Source organism: Glycine soja, chromosome 13, assembly GCF_004193775.1.
Source record: "Glycine soja cultivar W05 chromosome 13, ASM419377v2, whole genome shotgun sequence".
Lineage (NCBI taxonomy): Eukaryota > Viridiplantae > Streptophyta > Magnoliopsida > Fabales > Fabaceae > Glycine > Glycine soja.
This window is the reverse complement of record NC_041014.1, coordinates 15,999,423-16,021,105: the sequence shown is the minus strand read 5'-3', so window position 1 is coordinate 16,021,105 and position 21,683 is coordinate 15,999,423. Positions and strand designations below refer to the sequence as shown.

The following is a 21,683-nucleotide window of genomic DNA, read 5'->3' as shown; positions in this document are numbered from 1 at the left end:
TAGGAGGTTTAGTATATTAATAAGTTTGATAGATTGTTATTAGTAATTTTTATGTAATTTAATTTAAAAGATGAAAAGAACGTATATAAATTTTAATAAAATAGTATTTTAGTAAAAACTGCAAAACCAAACCGAAATAAATCGCAAAATATTTGTTTAGTTTGGTCCAAACTTTATTTTAAATGAAAATAAAAAAAACTAAACCACATATATTTTATAAGTTTGATTAGGGTAATTTTTTGATGAAAAATTGAACCAAATTGAGTCGTGAACATCCCTAATTGAAACACGGTTACAACTATAATTGGTTACAACTATAATTTTTATTTTCTTTATTTTAAAAATATATTTACTTAATAAAATAATATATTTTATCACAAGAGTCTAACTCAATTAATAAGTAGAATGTGAGTTATTAGAGATCTCCTTGATTCGATTTCTAGAGATAAAAATAATAATAATAATGGCATTTTAGATAAAATAATATTATAACTAAATGAATCTCTTTTATTATAACACAACTATATAGTATAAATAAATTGAAGCCTAAAAAGCATGTGATTGAGATACTTAAAATAATTGTATATAAATGGCTTTAAAAAAAGAAAAAACAAAAGTTTAGCATTAGCAATTAATAATTTAAGAAATTCAAACTCGCGTTCTTTTGGTGAAGTGCATGAATTAAGACAAAACAAAAAATTAACTATATTCGTTTAAAGCTTACGTTCTAAATGACCGTATGCTCGTTTATAATTAATTGGAAGGAATTTTAGTTTTTTCAACTTCTTCTATCTTTCTAAATCTGCAATATTGTTTGATTCCACTTTTTAGGCTTCTCAAAATAGAACTTTTTCCTAATTAGTTTATATGAAATTTCTATTTTTTGGTCTTTATTCTTTGAAATTATTTTTTGTTTTATATTTTTTTCTAATTTGTCTGCTACTTGATCATTTATGAGGAAATTAGTTGTGATTTATTGAAAGATATTGAACATAAAATTTATATAAAAAATTGAGGTTTGGACAACTTTTTTGTTCTTAAAAATTTTTTTATTTGTTTTTTTTAAAACCAAAACTTTCGTTCAATATCACACTATAATAACATATGCAAAGGGATATCAGAGAAAAAAAATATAATAATTTTTATCTATTATGATTTGTAGTATATTATAATACTAAAATACATATTCTTGTTACTTTATTCTTTGTTACCAAAAGAAATAAAAATACATACTCCTATTACTTTATTATTCATTACTAATAATATGTACCTATTTTTTTCATAGTTAATTATACATTTATACTTATTATAAGTAGCCTCACCAATATAACACAGATAAGCGAGAAATCTCATTTCAAAAAGATGCCATTTTTTTATTTAATATTTAATATGATTATTCTCTTACATAAAAATGATTGGTTGAAATGAAAATAAACTATTGTAAACTCAAGAGTTTAATTTTACAAGAGCTTATGCTAAGTTGAGACGCTAAATACCTCACGGGATGATGAGATGTATTAGAATATCACATCTTGTTGCAGGACAACTAAAGAACACAAGGTGTCACTCAAGGTGACGCCTCCTACATTTTTAGATGATAAAAATCACCCATTTTGATAAGTATTTTCTTGACCAACCATTATAGTAATTAGTTTTCCTTTTAAACCTATTTTGGTGAAAAGAAAAAAGAAAAACCAATCCAACGTTCAAACCTGCAAGATTTTTGGATAAGCCATCAAAACTGTTTTGTGACACTTGAAAATGGAGTTTATTTCTAGATATTCAAATGCCCACAAAATACCACCTTGGCTATTGCTGTTGTGGATATATAGTATCCATGTTTGATTGACATTATAAGATTACGGTTGATGTCCTTAAGCTCTTAGTGCATGCAGATATGATGTAGAGTTCTTTTATATATGCTTCACAAAACACCATGCTCACTTCAATCAAACACGAGAGAAAATTTTCTCACATTGCTACCAGTGGTCATTGCACGTACACAATCCTTCTCTAAAATGATGAAAACGGTTAGCATCTCTTACAATTATCAACCTATTTGTGGCCTTTGAAATCAATTTTACAGCAATGTGGCAATCATCACACATCCTAAGGTTTTTAATTATGCGGATTGGCCCCGGTGGAGGTATTTTCATGAGGCCATATGCTAAGGCTAGCTTCTCACTATGATGGCTAAGATAACCTTCTTTTTGTTCATCTTCCACATCATGCAGCACAACACCAACATCAGGCGCATACCCTAGTGGCTTAATCATTGCCAACAACTGTTGAACTTTCTCATAAATTTGAGTAGACTCTGGATGATTGCTTCCTTCTGAAACAAAGACATGCGTATTGTTTCTTATATCTAGCCAACTCGCACCAGGTTCCTTCTTAATGTTCCTTTCCTTCATCAGTTTTCTAATCTTCACCACTCCATCCCACTTCCTTGCCTTGGCATGCATGTTTGATAGCAATGTATATGTTCCCACATCATGAGGGTCCATCTGTATCACAGTTTCTGTAATTTGTTTCCCTAAATTGTAATTTCGATGAATGTGGCACGCGTTAAGCAAAGTACGCCACGCAACAACATCCCATTTGACCTGTGTTGTTGTCTTCATAAAGTTTTCAGCCTCATCAAGTAAACCAGCCCTACCCAAAAGTGCAACCATACATGTGTAGTGCTCCAGTCCAGGCTCAACGTCAAATTTCTTCATTATCTGATCAAAATAGTAGAATCCTTCTTGTACAAGAGCTAAATGAACACAAGCAGAAAGTACCCCAATGAAGGTTACATAGTTTGGACATTCTCCAGCAGACATCATGTCTTGGAACACTAGTAAAGCTTGTTTACCAAGTCCATGATGGGAATAGCCACATATCATAGCATTCCAAGTAATCACATCTCTATTCATCATGTTTGAGAACACATTGTATGAAGAATCAATATTGCCACTTTTGGAATACATATTTATCAAAGCATTTCCAACAATGAGATGATTCTTAAATCCTGACATCACTATACGACCATGTAATAAATCACCATATGCCAGTGCCACCAAACTCGCACAAGCATTTAGCAGAACTGCAAAAGTGAACTCATTTGGACGTGTATCCTCAAGCTCCATCTTCGTAAATAGATTCAAAGTTTCCTCAAAGTGTCCATTTTGCAAATAAGCAGTCAAGACGGCAGTCCATGCAACCACATTCCGATCTCGCAAGCCATCGAATTGTTTTCTTGCATTTAGAACTTCACCACATTTCCCATACGTGTCTATCAGTGTGCTACTAACAAAGACATCAAATACCAAACCAGTTTTCAACAACTGGGCATGGATCTGCAAACCCAATTGCAAATCTCTAATCTGAGCACAAAGGCCTAAAACACTGACATATGTAACACTATCCCAGATTACACATTCATCCACCATCCTCTTCAAAACTTGTGCAGCTTCTCCTCGACACCCAGATTCCACAAGTGCACTCAAGATGGAATTATAAGAAAATACATCATCCCCGGGCACAGTATCCAAAATCTGCATTGCTGAATCCACATGAAAGCACCTTGAGTACATGTGAATAAGAGCATTCTTCACATATTGATGCAACAACAACCCGGACTTCAACAAATACCCATGACACTGCTTCCCCTCTTTGACTCTCCCACTGTCTGCACAACAAGAAAGAACAATAGTAAATATGTACTCATTGGGGTATGCACTGTCCAATGAAACCAGGTTCCTGAACAGCCCAAGTACTTCCAACACCTCACCCTTGTGCAAATACCCCATCATCAAGGCACTCCAAGAAACTACGTTTCTCTGAAGCATTCTGTCAAACAGCTTTCTGGCACATTTCGATTGACCACATTTGGAATATAGATTGATCAGTGAATTTATTTGAGTGATGTCACTGTCCTTTGAAGTTTGGTTGCGAACAACCAACTGGGCATGGATGGTTTTGCCAAATCTCAAGCTCTTTGCAGTGGCAGAGAATTTCAAGAGGTTAACAACTTCTTTGAGGGAACAAAGATGTGGCAGATACATAGAAAATGCAGGGGTGACACGTGGCAGTTTCAGAACAAGCATTGGTTTCACTTTGGTATTAGTTTTGGATCAATCAAGGTCAAGTAGTTAGGAAACTTGTGTAAGGCACATACTACATCCCTGTTATATTTAAAGCCTTATAGGTACCCAAAAACCGAAATGCAGAAGTTAGAATAATTTTAAATTTTTTTCATACAACATCCTTATGTTAATGCTGCTACTTCACCATTGAATGCAATTTTATATTTTTAAGAAATTAAATATACATTTTTATTCAATATTTTTTATATATAAAGTAGTAGAAAGATGACTAAAGTACACTTTTAATTGTTTAAGTTTTTTATTATTACAGTTTAATTTCCTATCTTTTAGAGAAAAAAATAATTTATTTCTTTATACTTTTAAATTTTAAAGAAAACTAAAATAGTTCTTCAGAGTTTTCGATTTTGATGCATGATTTTGGACATTTTTTATACTAATTAAGACATGAAATTTGTGCATGCAAAAAAAAAATATAAAACTTATCTCATTCAAGTACATAAAAATTGATATTCGAAAAAAAAAAAAGATCATGATGATAAAAATCATGTGAGAAAGGGAACTCAACACTAACCAAAATATTGAAAAATTTATTGTAGATTCTTTTCGGATTGCTCATTACACTTTTATGCAATTTTTACTATGTTTTGACCTTTTTTTGGTTCTAATATATGTTGAGTTTCATAGTTTTCACACAATACATCTATTTCAATTTTATCATCTAATAAATATAATTATTTTGAAGACTTAATAATAAATTTATTAAAATTTAGAAGAAAAAAAAGTAAGAATATTTTAATAAAATTAATCCCTAACAAATACTATACTATGGTTAACTATGTTTATGTTTTTGGTTCTTGAATTATTTTGAGTTTTTACTTTTAATCTCAAATTTTTTTTTGACTAATATGAGTCCGTAATAATGTTTTGGTCCGCTAATGATTTTAGTTCTTATTATCAAATCAAACCCTTAACTTATGACTAATGACGTGACATTAAATTTATTATTATTTAATTACATTTTATGATAATTTTTTTTTCTGACAATTCTTAAAAATAGCCAGAAAATACTTGGCTAAACAGCCTAAACTCATCCATATTAAGCAATTTCAAGCCGTTTAAAACCTAGTATATTCATTCTCACCTTTTTCATAAAGCCCAAATCTCCCTTCGACCAAATTGAAATATCAGAATCCATAGGCCATATAAAAAATTGAAACACATATTCAGCTTCCACATTCTGTATGCAATAATATTCAGCCACAAATCAATAAAATCATGTTTACTGTAACCCAAAACTCAGATCTGAGATATTTTGGACCTCGAAACCCAAACTCAGATAAGTCGTCGCCGATGAGACCACCTCCACCATCTGACGCTGCGACTCACGGTCAAGTGGAGGGAGATGATGGCGTTCGGTGTGGGGGAGGGATTTGGAGGAAGAGAGAGTGGTGTAGCTGTTCAAGGAGTTGCCGGCGCACAAGGACAATGTCCAGGGATTATGGATCTTCAAATCTGATTTAGGTATTTCAGATCTCAACGACAATGCCCAAGGATTTAGATCTCGATGGCAGTGTCCAAGGATGTTTCATTCACCATCGTGCCTTTGGTTGCTTCGGTCAATGAATCCGTCGAACCGGAGATGTGGCCTTTTGATCTTTCCAATACAACGTCGTTGAAGGTCGCCAATGGTGTGATGCCGCTATCGAGGAAGACTTGTTTCTTCTTTGTAGTGAATCACTGTGCATGAAGACTTGTTTTGTCCATTCCATGGCCATTAAGTGAATTTTTTTTTCTTTCTCGAAATTACTAATTGGATGCTAATTTTGAATTATTATTTATTTTAGAGTAAATTATTTTAGACTTGTAAATTGAAATTCCTAACATCTCACAATTTTTGTTTTTTTATTTTTATTTTTTTAACTGATTTTTTTTTTAATTTATGACTTTTAAGTCCTAAGATTTTTTTATGACTTCAAAATTCTAAAAGTTTTTTTTTACTTTAAAGTCATTTTTTCTATTTTTTAATTATATTTTTTTTAAATTGTAAATAATTTTTTATTTAATTATTTAATAAATAATTTTTTTTTACTTTTTTTTAGTTTTATTTAATATTTTGTATATATTTTTATATGATTTTATTTAATATTATATATATATATATATATCATTTTATTTAATACATTTTCTATATTATTTTACTAATGTTAAAGATTTTTATTTGTTTTATAACTTAAAAAAATAATTTAAAAAACTTAAATTTTAAAAAGATTTAAATTGAAATATTTAATATTATTTGATAATGTATGAAATTATCAATTTACTTAATGATAATTATAAAAAAATAATTAATTTAAAAAATGTTAAATTACTCTTTTGGTCCTTATAATTTCATGATTCTTACATTTTTAGTCTTTATAGTTTGAAAATAGTTTTTTTAGTCCATATAATTTATATTTTAATTCCTTTTTAGTTCCTATAATTTTGAAAGTGGTCTTTTTAGTTCCTATAGTTTTGAAAGTGGTCTTTTTAGTCTTTTGATAATTTTTTGTGGTAGTATTCATAGATGATGTTTTGGACTACATGAATAGAGTCTTTCACCCTTACCTTAATAGTTTTATGATAGTATTCATAGATGATATTTTGGTATACTCCAAGACTAGAGAGGAACATGAAGAACACTTGAGGATTGTGTTGCATACCCTTAGGGACCGACAACTTTATGCTAAGTTGTCAAAGTGTGAGTTTTGGTGAGAGAAAGTTAGTTTCCTAGGGCATGTGATATCTCAAGGGGGTATAGCTGTAGATCCTTCTAAGATAGAAGTTGTTCTTGAGTGGGAGAGTCCTAAATATGTTTTTGAGATTAGGAGTTTTCTGGGCTTAGCAGGAGATTCATAGAAGGTTTCTCCAAGTTAGTTTTACCTTTGACTAAACTAACTTGCAAGGGTCAAGCTTTTGTGTGGGATGCCAAATGTGAGCATAGTTTCCAGACCCTTAAGGAAAAATTGGCAACTGCTCCAGTACTAGTTTTGCCTAACTCGAGAGAATCCTTTGAGGTGTATTGTGATGCATTAAAGATGGGTTTAGGAGGAGTGTTGATGCAAAATGGCCAAGTAGTGGCCTATGCTTCTAGACAACTCAAGACTCATGAGAGGAATTAACCCACCCATGATCTGGAGTTGGCTGCTATAGTTTTTGCCCTTAAGATGTGGAGACATTACCTGTTTGACTCCAAGTTTGAGGTGTTTAGTGATCATAAGAGCCTTAAGTACTTGTTTAGTCAGAAAGAGTTGAACATGCGTCAAAGGAGATGGTTAGAGTTTCTTAAAGATTATGATTTTGAGCTTAGCTACCATCCCGACAAAGCTAATGTGGTGGCTGACGCATTGAGTAGGAAACCCCTATATATATCTGCCTTGATGGTTAGAGAGATGGATCTCCTAGAACAATTTAGAGACCTTAGCCTTGTATGTGAGGTTACTCCTAATAGTGTGAGATTAGGAACTTTGAGGATCACCAGTGAGTTACCAGGAGATATTAAGGAGGGCCAAAAGACTGATCCTTTTCTAAGGACTCAGTTAGAAGCTATAGAGTTAGGAAGAGATGGTAGTTTCAATGTTGGATCAGATGGAGTCTTGAGACTTCAAGATAGGATTTATGTTCTCAATGTGCCTGAACTTAGGAAGTTGATCCTATAGGAAGGACATAGGAGTAACTTGAGCATCCATCCTGGTGCTACCAAGATGTATCAGGATTTGAAGATGATGTTTTGGTGGCCCAACATGAAGAGAGAGGCTAGTGAGTTTGTGTATGCATGTTTAGTCTATCATAAGGCTAAGATAGAACATTAAAGACCTTTAGGGAAGTTACAACCCTTGGGGATACCCCAGTGGAAGTGGGACAATATTTTCATGGATTTTGTTGTAGGACTACTTAGAACCCCTAGAGGTTTAGATTGTATCTAGGTTATTTTTGATAGACTGACCAAGTCTGCTCACTTCATTCCCATTAATATCAGATTTTTCTTGGAGAAATTGACCTCCTTGTATATTAGTGAGATTGTCAGACTACATGGTGTGCCATCTAGCATAGTGTTTGATAGAGATCCTAGGTTTACCTCTAGATTTTGGGAGAGCCTAAACAAAGCGTTGGGAACCAAGCTTAGACTAAGTTCAGCCTACCATCCTCAGACTGATGGCCAAACTGAATGGACCATTCAGTCGTTGGAGGACCTTTTGAAGGCGTGTGTCTTAGAGCAAAAAGGGAGTTGGGAGAGTTTTCTGTCGTTGATAGAGTTCACTTATAACAATAGCTTTCACTCTACCATTGGCATGGCTCCCTATGAAGCTCTGTATGGTAGAAGGTATAGGACACCTCTATGTTGGCTAGAGCCCGGAGAAGACCTCGCCTTAGGACCTGAAGTGGTACAACAAACCACTAAGAAGGTAAAGTTGATCCAAGAAAGGATAAGGACTACTCAGAGTAGGCAGAAAAGTTATCGGGATGAGAGGAGGAAAGACTTGGAATTCGAGATTGATGATCATGTATTCTTGAGAGTCACTCCGTGGACTGGGGTTGGTCGAGCATTGAAATCCCGAAAACTCACACCTCGCTTTATTGGTCCTTTCCAAATTCTTAAAAGAGTCGATCCTGTGACATACCAAATTGCATTACCCCCGTCACTTTCTAATCTTCACAATGTCTTTCATGTGTCTTAGCTTTGTACGTATATCCATGATCCATTTCATGCGATCAAATTGGATGACGTACAAGTGAAGGAGAACTTGATATATGAAACATTGCCTTTGAGGATCGATGATAGACGAACAAAGCACCTAAGAGGGAAGGAGATTCCATTGGTCAAGGTGATCTGGGGAGGTGCATCAGGAGAAGACGCCACTTGGGAATTAGAGAGTTAGATGCAAGCAGCCTATCCATCTTTATTTGAGTAAGGTAAATTTCGGGGACGAAATTTCTAAAAGGGTGGGAGAGTTGTAACACCCTGAAATATTACTATTTATAAATCGATGTTTAATTGTATTTATTGTGTTATTTGACTATATGGTTGACTTGAATGAGTGGAGGTATGACTTGAATTAGTCATGTGTGAATTTCTTGATGTGGATGTTGAGTTATGCGGAGTTTTGTTGAGCTAAAGTGAAATTATGAGATTTTAAATTTTACCTAAACCTATTCTAGTAAAATTATGATCCCGGATTCTTTAACCGTTGGATCGTCTTCAAATTTTGTTTGGAGCTTCCTAAGACATTTTCCCTAGTTTGACCGTTGGGATTTTGAAAATAAAATCTTTTGGTGTCTCGCTAAGTGAGAAAGGTGCGTTAAGCGCAATTCCAACCCGAGAGGGAATTGCATTGAGCGAGCAGGGGCGCACTAAGCGCAATTCCAACCCAAGAGGGAATTGCACTGAGCGAGTTTTGGCCTGCTAAGCGAGCCCTAGTGCAGAGGGAGTTGCGCTAAGCCTGAATTGTCGCACTAAGAGCGAAAAGTGGACTCCAGCTTAGTGAAACGAGCTCGCTAAGCGAGATCTGCAGATTATAAATACGTTCCTCAGCGTGAAAAACAAGATTTTTCACTCTCATCTTCTCCAAAATGCCACCCAAACCCTAATACCTCCTTCTCCACCACCGGTGGCTGCCGTGAGCCGTCGTTGCTTGCCGCCAAACCCCCACACCAAGAGGAACACTTTAATCAGAGCGGAATCCTCAGAATCCTCCTGAAGGATTCGATGGAGAAAATTCCCCCAATCCTCCATTTGATAGCTTCTTTGAGGTAATCTTGACTTCTAAGCCCTTCTCCTTGTTAGTTTGAGTTCCTCTTAGTGTCTCTTGTGTGTTGGGTATCGTAATAGGGTGTTTTTACACTTCCTTTGAAAAACCCTAGAGAATGAGATATTATAAAAGTTATCTTTTTATAACATTGATGTTATTTTCGTGACCTTCACTGAATCCCGATCACATTGGCGTGATCAGAATTTTAAAATGATGTCTCCTTTTAGTAGAATCCGAAACACCCTTCAGCCTTTTATGTTTTGACAAGGGTATTTGACTCCGAATATGGTTATTAACCTTGTTTTTGAAACCTATACTAAATTCCCTTTAATTTGGCATGTAGAACCTTGCGTTTGGATTGACGAGCGTGAACGAGAGAGACCTTTGAGCAACACAAACAGGAATTGAAGGAGAGCTCACAATAGGTGAGGGGAGTCTATTATAGTTTACAGCTTTTAATGCCATAGTTGGGGTTAAGGAACCTAACTATGGGGATGTATGCCTGCCCCTGTTGCATGCTGGTTTTCAAAGAAAATAATGTTTTTGAGTAATGGGATGCGATATATCTATTATTGATTAATAACATTACTATTAGACTTGTGTGGTCTGAAGACCTGAGAAGTGTGAATCTCAGGCATGAACTACAAATGTATGTATATGCGGAATGTGACTTACTGTTGATGTTTCTATTGATGACATTAATTGATATGAGGTGAGGTTGATGTTTATGATGATATTGATATGAAATGATGTTGTTATTAATGATTATGTTAATATGAGTTGATGTTGTTATTGATGATTATGTTAATATGAGATGTTGTTGTTGTTGTTAATAATGTGATTAAGATGAGATGATGTTGATGTTGAGCATATTGAGATGAAATGTTGATGATGTTGAAAATACATTGTGATGATGTATGTTGTGTATGTACATGAGGGGTGCATTGACCTTGTTGGATGTCCCTAGTGGGGGAAATAGAGTGGTTAAAGAGTATTAAGTATCTCTGGAGGGGGATGAATTAAAATCTTTAATTATCCATGGTCAGTGCATTGATGATGCTTATGTTTCATGCGTTGTGTGATGTGTATGTACATGGAGGGTGCAGTGACCTTGTTGGATATCCCTGGTGGGAGAAAAAGAGTGGTTAAAGTGTTTTAAGCATCTCCGGAGGGGGATGACTTAGAATCTTTAATTATCCACGGTTAGTGCACTGATGGTGCCCATGTTTCATACGTTGTATATTGTGTATGTTCATGGAGGGTGCAGTGACCTTGTTGGATGTCCCTGGTGGGGAAATAAAGTGGTTAAAAAGTTTTAAGCATCTCTGGAGGGGGATGACTTAAAATCTTTAATTATCCACGGTCAGTGCATTTGATGGTGCCTATGTTTCATACTTCATATGACATGAAAATAGTATAAACTTTGTTAATAAGTATTTGTAGTTTCTCGTGAGGAGGAATACTTGTACTAATGGGCATGTCACTCGGTTTGGAACTCCCTTGAGACTCTGGCTGATCACCGTGGGGGGGGGGGGGGAGTTGTCTGTGCACGACAGGGTGACCTCGACACTTACTGCCTAGTTTTCCTAAGTGAGTGTGTCGTGTGGACACGCTTATGCTATTTGCTTGGGAATGGTACCACATTACATATAAGAGTTGAGGTCTGGTGCATGCATCATATTGAGCACGAATGATTGGAATTATGGATGAATGATGACTATTTATTGAGTGTGTATTGGACTAATGAATGTTGGTGCAAGCTGATGATACTTGTTAATGTTTTCTTACTAATTGTGGTTATTTGATTTTTGTATTAATTTATTTTATAATAAACTCATCCCTCGCAAATTTTGTACCGTGTGGTTGGTACCTGTGATGATCATGAAACTTTGTTCGTGGGAGCAGAATGACAGCAGTAGTGGACGAGAAGTGAGATTCTTTTGTGGAACCGTCGAGCCGACGTGATGACGTTGGATTATTTTGGGAGAGAGTTGTGTTTTGTTAATTAACTCCTCCATAGTTGGTTCCGTAATTCTTTTTGTTGATTTGAAGATGTAAATCACAAATTTAATTATATGTATGAACAAATTTATTTTCCATTATGTGAATGATGTGTACTAGGTTATTATACCTATATATATGTATGTATTCACTTAAGTAATGGTGCGTTGTTTGGTGAATGTATATCAAAAAAAAAATTACTTTCATTTTTCATAAGCAAATTAACGAAGTTTTCATTTAAAAAAAATTGAAATTTCTCGCAGTTTAGAGTGGTGATATCGTAGCGACGAGGCGGGTCGTTACAACGATATAGGTCAAATAATAAATATTTCATTTTGGGTGATCTACAAGCATATCCTCAATTGATTAGTTATGAAATACCATTAATTCTATCTATGTTATCGATATCTCTATGCGGGATATTTGTTGAGAACGAGAACGTGATGATCATACGGTCGTATAACAAGAGGCTCCACTGGTGACATCGTGTTCTGGGGATAATCTAGGAAGACATTTTTATCGATATCTCTATGCGTGGGTTATGTTATGGTTTATTTGTTGATTACTTTTGTTTATTTTGGGCATGTAGGTTACAGGTAGGAAATGGTGTAATTATTTTGAGTGACACGATCCAATTGCAAATAGTCGTTAGAAGAGGATCATTGTAGCATTGATGAAGAAGGTTAATGAATTGAACTTGAGGGAAAAGGATTTGCAAACCAAGATCAGTGACATGAAGATGAATGCCAAATTTTTAGGAATTGGATTGGTTTTTTCTTGGGTATGTATTTACTTGTTGGGGTTTTTATTATGTTGCAGGGGAATGTGATTTATTGGTGGTAATTTGGTTGTTAGTGTTTTGATTATGTAATGGTTTAGGAAGAATTTGGTTGTTAGTGTTTTGTTTACGTAAAGGTTTAGTTTGAAAGTAATGGTGATAAGTTGGTTTTTTATACTTTGGCCAGTGTAATTGCTGAATTATGTTAATGAAAGAAGATTTTATTGGTTTTCAACTTTGGTATTGATTTGGTATTCAACTTTGAAATTTGTTTTCACTGAAATTGGATAAATTGTGTCTCGTTAGTGGTTTGTGTAGTGGTATTGAAATTGGATCCAACTTTAATATGTTAATGTCATTTTATTGTTTCTGCAGTGGTTTGAACATAACTAGAAAACATAGATTTAACTTGAATTTTAAGAACAAAATAGAGAAAGAAACCTGAACTAAACAAAGCAGTAACTTGAACTAAACAACAAAACATAATTACACAAGAGTGCATTACATAGCCTCTTTAAACAGTTACTTAAACATAAACTGAATATCTTCATCCAATTGCAAAATATCAGTCACAATTAAGTGGCTTCAACCCTCTGTTGAGTGCTTTTTAGGGTTACCTATACCATAAGCACTTGAATGATTTGTACCTGGGACAGTTAATTAACTTCGTGAAGTCAATGTAGGACATAGTATCCACATCCCAACCCCATTATTCTTCAACGATCTGACCATTGATATACACAATAAATGACTGATAAATGAACATCCTACCATGGTGAATCTTTAACCTCACTGTTTGTTCTTCCGTTGGCCTACAAAAAATTAATAATAATAACATAAGCAAATGGCCTGCAAAAAATTAATAATAAAAAACATGAATGACAATGAAGCCCAAAAAATGAATAAAAACGACACCCACCAAAGGTTTTCACAAGAAAACAAAAACAAAAGCCAAAATCCTGACCCCCCCCCCCCCCAACAAAAAAAAGCACCATTCATGTTTTCAGGTGAAACGATAACCAATGAAGAGTTTTTGATCAAAAAAAGTAGCACACACCCCGTGGAAGACAAAATCGGGACCACCCCACCAACGAAGACATAATAGAGCACCACAACAAAAAAAAAGCACCAAACACCCCATGGATCACAAAACCTGAATAAAAATCCACACTGAAAACACGATGTGGACCACATCAACAAACAAACCTCACAAAGGGATCACAACCATCCGCCATTATAATATAAAGAAAACTTCAATAAAATAACCTAACTTGAAAACAAAAGACACTTCCATCTCCTTACGACAATCAATAGCGACATCTCACGCACACGAACACCAACGTCAACAATCAACAACGACACCTCACGCACACGAGATTGACTTAGGGTTCACGCTTCCAATTTGGGATTTTCAGGGAGAATATACAGAAGGATTTTCGATATTACCATTTAAGGGTTGCGATAAAAATGTTAATGGGTTAAGAATCGTGCATTGCGTGATTAGATTTAAAAGGAGAACTAAATATATGAATAATTTTAAATAAAAACCAAAATCAAAATTAAAAATAACTAAAGAAACCAAATTTATAATTTTACCTAAAATAATCTTGAGTCGAGATATTTGACCTTAAAAAGGAATATATAAATAAATAATATGACATAAAACCCAACCCTAAGGTAACTGCTATTCTGGACAGATTCAAACAAACAAACAAACGACGACTTTCCTGCAGCGTTCCTTCCAAATTCCAAACCCACCATGTAAGCATCGCATCGCATCTACCCAGATCTCATCATCTTCTTTCTTTTTCTTTTCTAATTCTTTTTAACAAATTTAATCTCATTCCATTAAACTTTTTTTTTTGAATTCCCAATTCGATTACCCTTTGATTTGCGAATTTACTGAAAATAATAATGGGTGGTTCCTGCACTTCCTGCTGAAAGTTCGAACCCTAAACGTCGACGTTTTTGCCTAATTTCCATATGTAGTTCATATTCATGCGATGGATCTGAATTTTCTGTTTCATATGTGAGTATATGTCAGCATATCCTGCAAAAGTTGTTAGTCTCTTTCAATATTCAACCCCCAAAATAGATTCTTTGAACATGGAATTAAGTTTATGACATTTTTTTAATCTCTTGAATATTATCACTGTTTAGATTGTTATTTAAAATTCTGGGTTTGTGATCTTTTCAGAATATCTAGCTTCTTGTGAAGGCTGTTAGTTTGATTATAGAAGTTGGTATCGATAATTTGCTGTGATGGGTGGCCAAAGGAGTGGTTATGGTAAGCGTCCCCACTCTCAATCTGACCATGATAATGGGCCAAATAAAAGGAGGAATCATGGTGATGATAGAGAGCAGTTTGTGATTGATTCGGAGGATACCGTGTATCGTTATGTGTGCCCGGGTCGAAAGATTGGCAGTGTTATTGGTAGGGGAGGTGAGATTGTTAAGCAACTGAGGGTGGAGACTAAGGCTAAGATTAGGATTGGTGAGACTGTGCCGGGGTGCGAAGAGCGCGTTGTTACTATTTATGGTCCCAGTGATGAGACTAATGCTGTTGAGGGTGGAGGCAATTATGTGTCTCCGGCTCAGGATGCTCTGTTTAAGGTGCATGACAGAGTGGTTGCTGAGGACTTTCACGGTGATCAGGATGACGATGGAGGCCAACAAGTGACTGCTAAGCTTCTAGTGCCATCTGATCAGATAGGTTGTGTTATTGGAAAAGGCGGGTCAATAGTTCAGAACATACGTGGTGAAACGGGGGCCCAGATTCGGATACTGAAGGATGATCATTTACCTATGTGCGCTTTGAGCTCTGATGAACTTGTGCAGGTAAATTGGATGAGAATTTTTAGCATAACATTCAATGAGCCTTTTCAATTTTTTTTTCCGGCTTATGAATGTAATTGTTTATCAGGGTGAATAAATTGCTTTACGGCTTGATTTGTTTTTTCCAAATAGTGTAAATGCAGTAGTTGTGCTTGAATTTTGTACATGAATTTTCTTTTGGTACTGTTGAATTGGGTTGGAAATTGTTATTATTATTTGCTTAAAAATAATATGTTTTCTAATGGTTTTGAAACTCTAGATTACTGGGGATGCTGCAGTTGTGAAAAAGGCTCTTTATCAAATTGCATCTCGACTTCATGACAATCCTTCACGATCTCAGCATCTTCTTACTTCTGCTGTTTCTGGTGTATATCCTGCCGGTGGTTCGCTCATTGGTCCAGGTGCTGGAGCTCCAATTGTGGGGATAGCTCCTCTTGTTGGTTCTTATGGGGGATATAAAGGTGACACTGGTGACTGGCCACCGCGGTCCATGTACTCAGCTCCAAGGGACGAGGCATCTTCAAAGGAATTTTCAGTTCGATTGGTTTGTCCAACAGGAAACATTGGAGGTGTGATAGGAAAAGGTGGTATGATAATAAATCAAATTAGGCAAGATTCTGGGGCAACAATCAAAGTTGATAGTTCAACAATAGAAGGGGATGAATGCTTAATAGCCATTTCGACCAAAGAGGTGAAATTTTTTATAACCTATTCTTTGTTTTCTTAATTGAATTTTATGGTATGATTTGTGCTATATTTGTAATATTTTTCTAAATTATGCTTGTAAGACTATTTTTCCAGCTGTCCTTTAAATGTATTTTTGTGCTGTGCATTTTGTGATATTTATAAATTGTGCTAATTCAGTTCTTTGAAGAGACTTTCTCTCCAACAATAGAAGCAGCTGTGCGTTTGCAACCTCGATGCAGTGAGAAGGTTGAAAGAGATTCAGGAATCATCTCTTTCACTACCCGTCTGCTGGTACCAACCACACGTATTGGTTGCCTTATTGGTAAAGGGGGGTCTATCATAACTGACATGAGGAGGCTTACAAAAGCTAACATTCGCATCATTTCAAAGGAAAATCTTCCTAAGATTGCAAATGAAGATGATGAAATGGTGCAGGTAAGGGTACTTTCATACTTTGTTCTAGTGATGTTGTCTTTGATAAAAGTCCTAACATTCTGTCCTACAACATTTGCTCCCCAACCCCCTCATTAGATTTCAGGAGACCTTGATGTCGCCAAGGATGCTCTAGTGCATGTACTTACACGGTTGAGAGCAAATCTTTTTGATAGGGAGGGTGCTCTCTCTGCATTCCTTCCAGTTCTGCCATATCTCCCTGTTTCAGCAGATGGATCAGATGGCCTAAACTATGATGGTAGAGATGGTAAAAGACATGGACGTGGACATTCATATTCAAGTGGGTATGGAGGCTCAAGTGATTTAGCAGCTGGTGACGTCTATGGAAGCTATGGTGGTTCTCAGGTACTTCTATCTAGTCGAACATGAGTTTAGGATAATATTTACATGTGCGTGAGTTTTTCATGTTGTCAAACTGTTACTTCCTGTTCTATGCTTGATATATTGTTTCATACATCTGTAGCTTGGAAGCAACAGTGCTTATGGGGCTTATGGAAGTTATTCTTTGGGACGGTCTAGTACTGCTGGGTAATCAATCTTCCCTGATGTCTAACTTCTTGCTTGAGTTTTTTCTTTCTTTTATTTTTCCCTGTTATTTTCATCTTAGATGAATATAACTTATCAGCTTTGAAGATGAACCTAACATAAGATAGCTGATCTGTGGTTGAATCTTTGATTTCTGCTGTGATCTATTTTAAGGACTGAAGGGGTGGATTCTACTGTCAATCCTGTTAGAAACTTGTGTTATGGAAGCCTCTTATAAGTACAATAATGTAGATTTGAAAATTAGAAATTAATTTTTTTTCCTCGTTTTATTTTCTGGTGATTGCTTCCACCAGTTGTATTCTATTGTGTGGTACTTAGCATTGTATACAAAAATTATATTAATTAAAAAAGTTAATCTCACCATATTATATTTAAAATAAATTTGTCTTTCATATAAAATACTAAAGATCTTAGATAAATTATAAAAAATGTTGAATTAAAACTATCAAATACTTAAATTAATTAGTTGGAGTTATTCATCTTAATTAGTAATTTCGAATTGAACGTAATTCAAATAAGGTAAGTAAACTTCAAAATCTATGGATCAAACTTCAAAGATGCATGGACCACGAATTGTAAGGCATTTTTTTTTTCTTTTGATAAGAAATTAATCTGATGGCTGGTATTATACGAGCAGGAAATACATATTTTTGTCGTCTGAAAACGGAGTTAGAGTGTTAAGCAATGAGAGCCAAAGTGGTGTTACTATTGGCATACCAACCTTTCATTTTTGCATGGGCTGTGGGCTGACCCCCTTTAAGTCCTGTCCCAACTTCCTTACTAAGTGGGCTGTGTAAAAACCCCCTGATTAGGGGAAGGGGGACTACTATAGTGGGCCAGATGGGTTAGCCCAATGGGCTTAGGGCCAAATTGATAGCTCTACAATTTGCAATCTATAAAGGGCTAATATTATGAGAGGATGTATCAGTATTTTAAAATAATATTATTACTTAAATATACTCTAGGAAAATGTCCTTTGAAGTTTTTTCTAAAATGCCATTTTCCAAAAGCAAGTTACCATGCATTCCTAGTTTCTTTATCCATTCCTGTTTCTGAAGAGGCCACTCTTACTGGCAATTTGTCATGAGTATTCCTGAATTCATCAATTCTGATATTTACTACCTGTTTCCAGGTTGTCGAGTCAGAGTGGTGTTTCTAGGAGGAGAAACCATGCTTACTAGACATAATGGTCTATGCAGGTAGAATGCAATCTTCATAAATGCATTTATCTTTTAGCTGGCAACTTCCTATAATTTAGAACAGTGTCATTAGTATGTAAGAGATTGATATCTTAACCTGACCGATGCCCGTTTAGAATTCTGATGCTCTTGTTTTCCCTTTGTTCCCTTTCCCTTACCACCCAAACAGCTGAGATCTATGAAGCCCGCAGCCTGCCTACTGCCTAAACCTGAAGACCTGATGAACCAGGGTTTGACAAACTTATGGCCCACCCTGATGCTTCTACTTAGAGGACCAAACTTATGTGGAGACTATTGAAATTGGCCATGTCCATTTTACCTTAATTCCCAAGCTTGATAACTTGTGCTCCCAAGAACCTATAAAGCTGGCTTGCCTTTGCTTCTGTTTTTTATTATTGTGGTTCATTTGTCTTTAAAACTGAAAACACCTTGTAGCTTTGATCATCCAGCAGTTATATACTATTGGTTTTTGGTTTTATTTTCTCATAGTTCACTGTCACATGTAGTATGATCTTTTCTGGGTATTTGAATTTCATGTTTTTCCTTCTAAGTTGACCTTATATACATCAAAGTTGGTGGAGTTTTGGTGTTGTGTATTGCAGGTGCCACTATTTGCCTATAATATATCATCGTGAGCAGGTAAAGGCGTGTCACATTATTTGATTCTGATATTTCATACTTATGGATATTGTTAAGTACCTTGTCCGACTACACCTTTCTAGTTTAAAGGTATGAAAGCTGTTCTTAGTATGTTCTTAATGTTAACTGAACTACTGAAGCTCATAGTCAAGAAATAAGTTGTTTTAGGAAAGATAATTGCATGACATGTATGGTCTTTGGTGATTCAGAAATATCTGGATCTGTTTGATGAATTTTGTTTTGAGGATAAGTTGTGAAAGCTTGAAGGCACTCCAGCAGCAGTGGTGGTGATGGTGGCAGTGGCTGTGGTAGTCTGAAGTGAAAATAGAAAATTTATTAAAACAAGTTAAAGAAAACAAAAACAGCTAAAATGTATTTTAATTTTCTGCTCTAAAAACAGATTATGAGAAAGAAGTCTTCAAAATTAGATATAAAAAAATAGACACCAAACAGATTGTGTCTAATTTTTGAAAATAAAGAACTTTTCAAAAATAGTATTCAAACGGGCCTTCTCTTGTTGCACGTTTCTTTCCTCTGTTGCCAATATGAAACATGCTTGGATATTTCAATTGTCAATGCAGTGCATGGTTTTTGTTTGAGTTTAATTAGCATTTAACTGCATTGAAATTGAATCATTTTTATTTTTATTTATTTTGAACTCTGATTGCTTGGTTCAAATTTTATTGGGCTACTGCTACTGACAAAAGTTGGCATAAAAAACGAAGATATTTCTTGTCAGGCCATTAGGTCACCTGCACAGTCAGAGTCTTTTGATATGCTGTCAGTGATCCAATGGCCAGTGCAAAGTTGTGCCTAGTGTTACTCTTATAATACTATTCTCAAGTACTTGTCTGAAAACCATGGCCCAGGGATGCATTGATCTGAATTTCTTTTGGAGGTTTGGTGTCTTTCACATTTCCAGGTAGTTGGATTAGATAACATTGTGCTTTCAGTACTTTGATGATGCCTGGAGAGATATTTTGGATGAATTGGAATTCTGTGGCTAATGTGGTAACGGTTATATTGTTTACACTGATTTGTAATTATAACTGAAATGCACCTTGATTTGTTCTATGCCAACTCATTTGGTAAGCCGTATTAGGTATAATATTTTTTTGTTGGGAACTGGTGATGATTCCCTTATGATTGGTGCAAAAACATCATGACTAAATTTGCTTTTATGATTTTGTTCTTAATATTGATTTATTATTTCTTACTGGAAACTTGGTATGTTACATTGATGAGCAAAAGCGTACCAAGTAAATTTTGCAGTCTGCATGAGGGATTTAGTTTGACTAGATATTTTGCTATATTTTGAATATGACACAAAGGTTGTGACTGTTCATCTAAAGGGCTTGTGGGGCCCCATTTGGAATTAACTTTTTATTTGGTGAAGTGTATTCGTGATTAGGGTAGTATTTGGTATTCGTATGGAGCAGAATGTAGTGGAATTAAGATGTAGTACTTACTAATTTGATGTTCTATTCTATTTTTAAAATTCATCAAACGTAAAACAGAACTCATTCCTATTCGTTCTAATCAAACAACTGGTATCCACTCAACTAGTATACAGATTGCGGGTTTGGATCTTTTAAGTTGGTGTCACGAGTTGATTCAAAGTTACGTTTGAGGCATTTAAATTCAAATTAACGGTGTTTTTATTTATTTTTTTTTTTATTTCTCTTCATTTGAGAATAGTCAGATCATGAAAATGAAATAACTCATGATTCTGCCAAATGTGGACTGGCCTTGATAACTAGTCATTTAAACCATCATTGAATCCCCGAATGGTCCTTATCAAAAATAATAAAAGTATGAGTAGTAAGAGCAATAATGAGGTTGTCTGTCATCTGTGATTAATGTTTCCTAGCATCCTAAACTATGGACCGAGTTTCTAATCAAGGAAAAATTGCTTCAACATTTTTTAGTTGATGTAAATTGAATGCAAATACAGTCTCGATTATCCTCGTTAACCTAGAGAGGCAACTATTCTAGCTATATTATGGCATTAAAGTCAACTGTTTTTACTACCAAGTAGAAAGAGATAGACTCAAATTACCCGGTTACTAAATACTAACTGATAATATTCGTTAATGGTTAAGGTACACATAATTTCCCTTTCATTGGAATTTCTATTAGTTATATACGCTTAACATACATAATTCTGTAAATAGTTATAGTAAACAGATATGATTATTATACAGTTCAAAGATTGGGCAATTTCGATTGTAGAGACCTAATAATGCGTTTGGATATCAGAGAATTTAAATTTTTGTAATTTAGAATTCATTGTTTGGATGTTTTTTATGAAAAATTTAAAATTTTGGAATTTTAAAACAGAATTTTAAACAACTAAAAATCTGAAATTTCAATTTCCTTCCAAAAGGTGAGAAATTGAAATTTTCTTCTTACAATCTTTTTCAAAAAACACCGTCCGAGTTCCTAAAATATCGATCGAGTATGAGTATAGAGGAACACGTATAATTAGCACACCAACCATATCTTCTCTTTTTTTCATTCATTTTTTTCATCCTCATAATTTTAATTTTTTTTTATCCAAACACAAAATTTTAAAAATAAAAGAATTTCAATTGAAGTATTTGAAATTCTTAAAATTTAAAATTTCTCAGAATTTAAACTTTCTTCATCCAAACACACTCTAAGAGTA

General features: G+C 34.7%; 2 protein-coding genes across 5 annotated transcripts; one reads left to right on the top strand and one right to left on the bottom strand.

Annotated features, from left to right (window-relative positions):
- Positions 1-1,462: 1,462 nt before the first annotated feature.
- LOC114381916 (pentatricopeptide repeat-containing protein At5g39680-like) lies at positions 1,463-4,256 on the bottom strand. 2 transcript variants are annotated; one of them, XM_028341145.1, is made up of 2 exons: positions 3,776-4,256; positions 1,463-3,673 (listed from the first exon to the last, which is right to left on the bottom strand). In XM_028341145.1, the coding sequence occupies exons 1-2, from the start codon at positions 4,089-4,091 to the stop codon at positions 1,980-1,982; spliced, it is 2,010 nt and encodes a 669-aa protein (XP_028196946.1). In that variant the 5' UTR covers positions 4,092-4,256; the 3' UTR covers positions 1,463-1,979. The 2 variants fall into 2 exon arrangements, with proteins under 2 accessions (XP_028196946.1, XP_028196945.1); XM_028341144.1 differs by having other exon boundaries at positions 1,463-4,256.
- A 10,076-nt stretch (positions 4,257-14,332) lies between these two features.
- Positions 14,333-20,286, top strand: LOC114380955 (RNA-binding KH domain-containing protein RCF3-like). 3 transcript variants are annotated; one of them, XM_028340098.1, is made up of 8 exons: positions 14,333-14,417; positions 14,854-15,494; positions 15,751-16,182; positions 16,356-16,613; positions 16,710-16,976; positions 17,095-17,159; positions 18,310-18,376; positions 18,979-20,286. In XM_028340098.1, the coding sequence occupies exons 2-7, from the start codon at positions 14,919-14,921 to the stop codon at positions 18,356-18,358; spliced, it is 1,647 nt and encodes a 548-aa protein (XP_028195899.1). In that variant the 5' UTR covers positions 14,333-14,417; positions 14,854-14,918; the 3' UTR covers positions 18,359-18,376; positions 18,979-20,286. The 3 variants fall into 3 exon arrangements, with proteins under 3 accessions (XP_028195899.1, XP_028195897.1, XP_028195898.1); XM_028340096.1 differs by having other exon boundaries at positions 18,546-20,199; XM_028340097.1 differs by lacking the exon at positions 14,333-14,417 and adding an exon at positions 14,487-14,685 and having other exon boundaries at positions 18,546-20,199.
- The last annotated feature ends 1,397 nt before the right edge of the window (positions 20,287-21,683 follow it).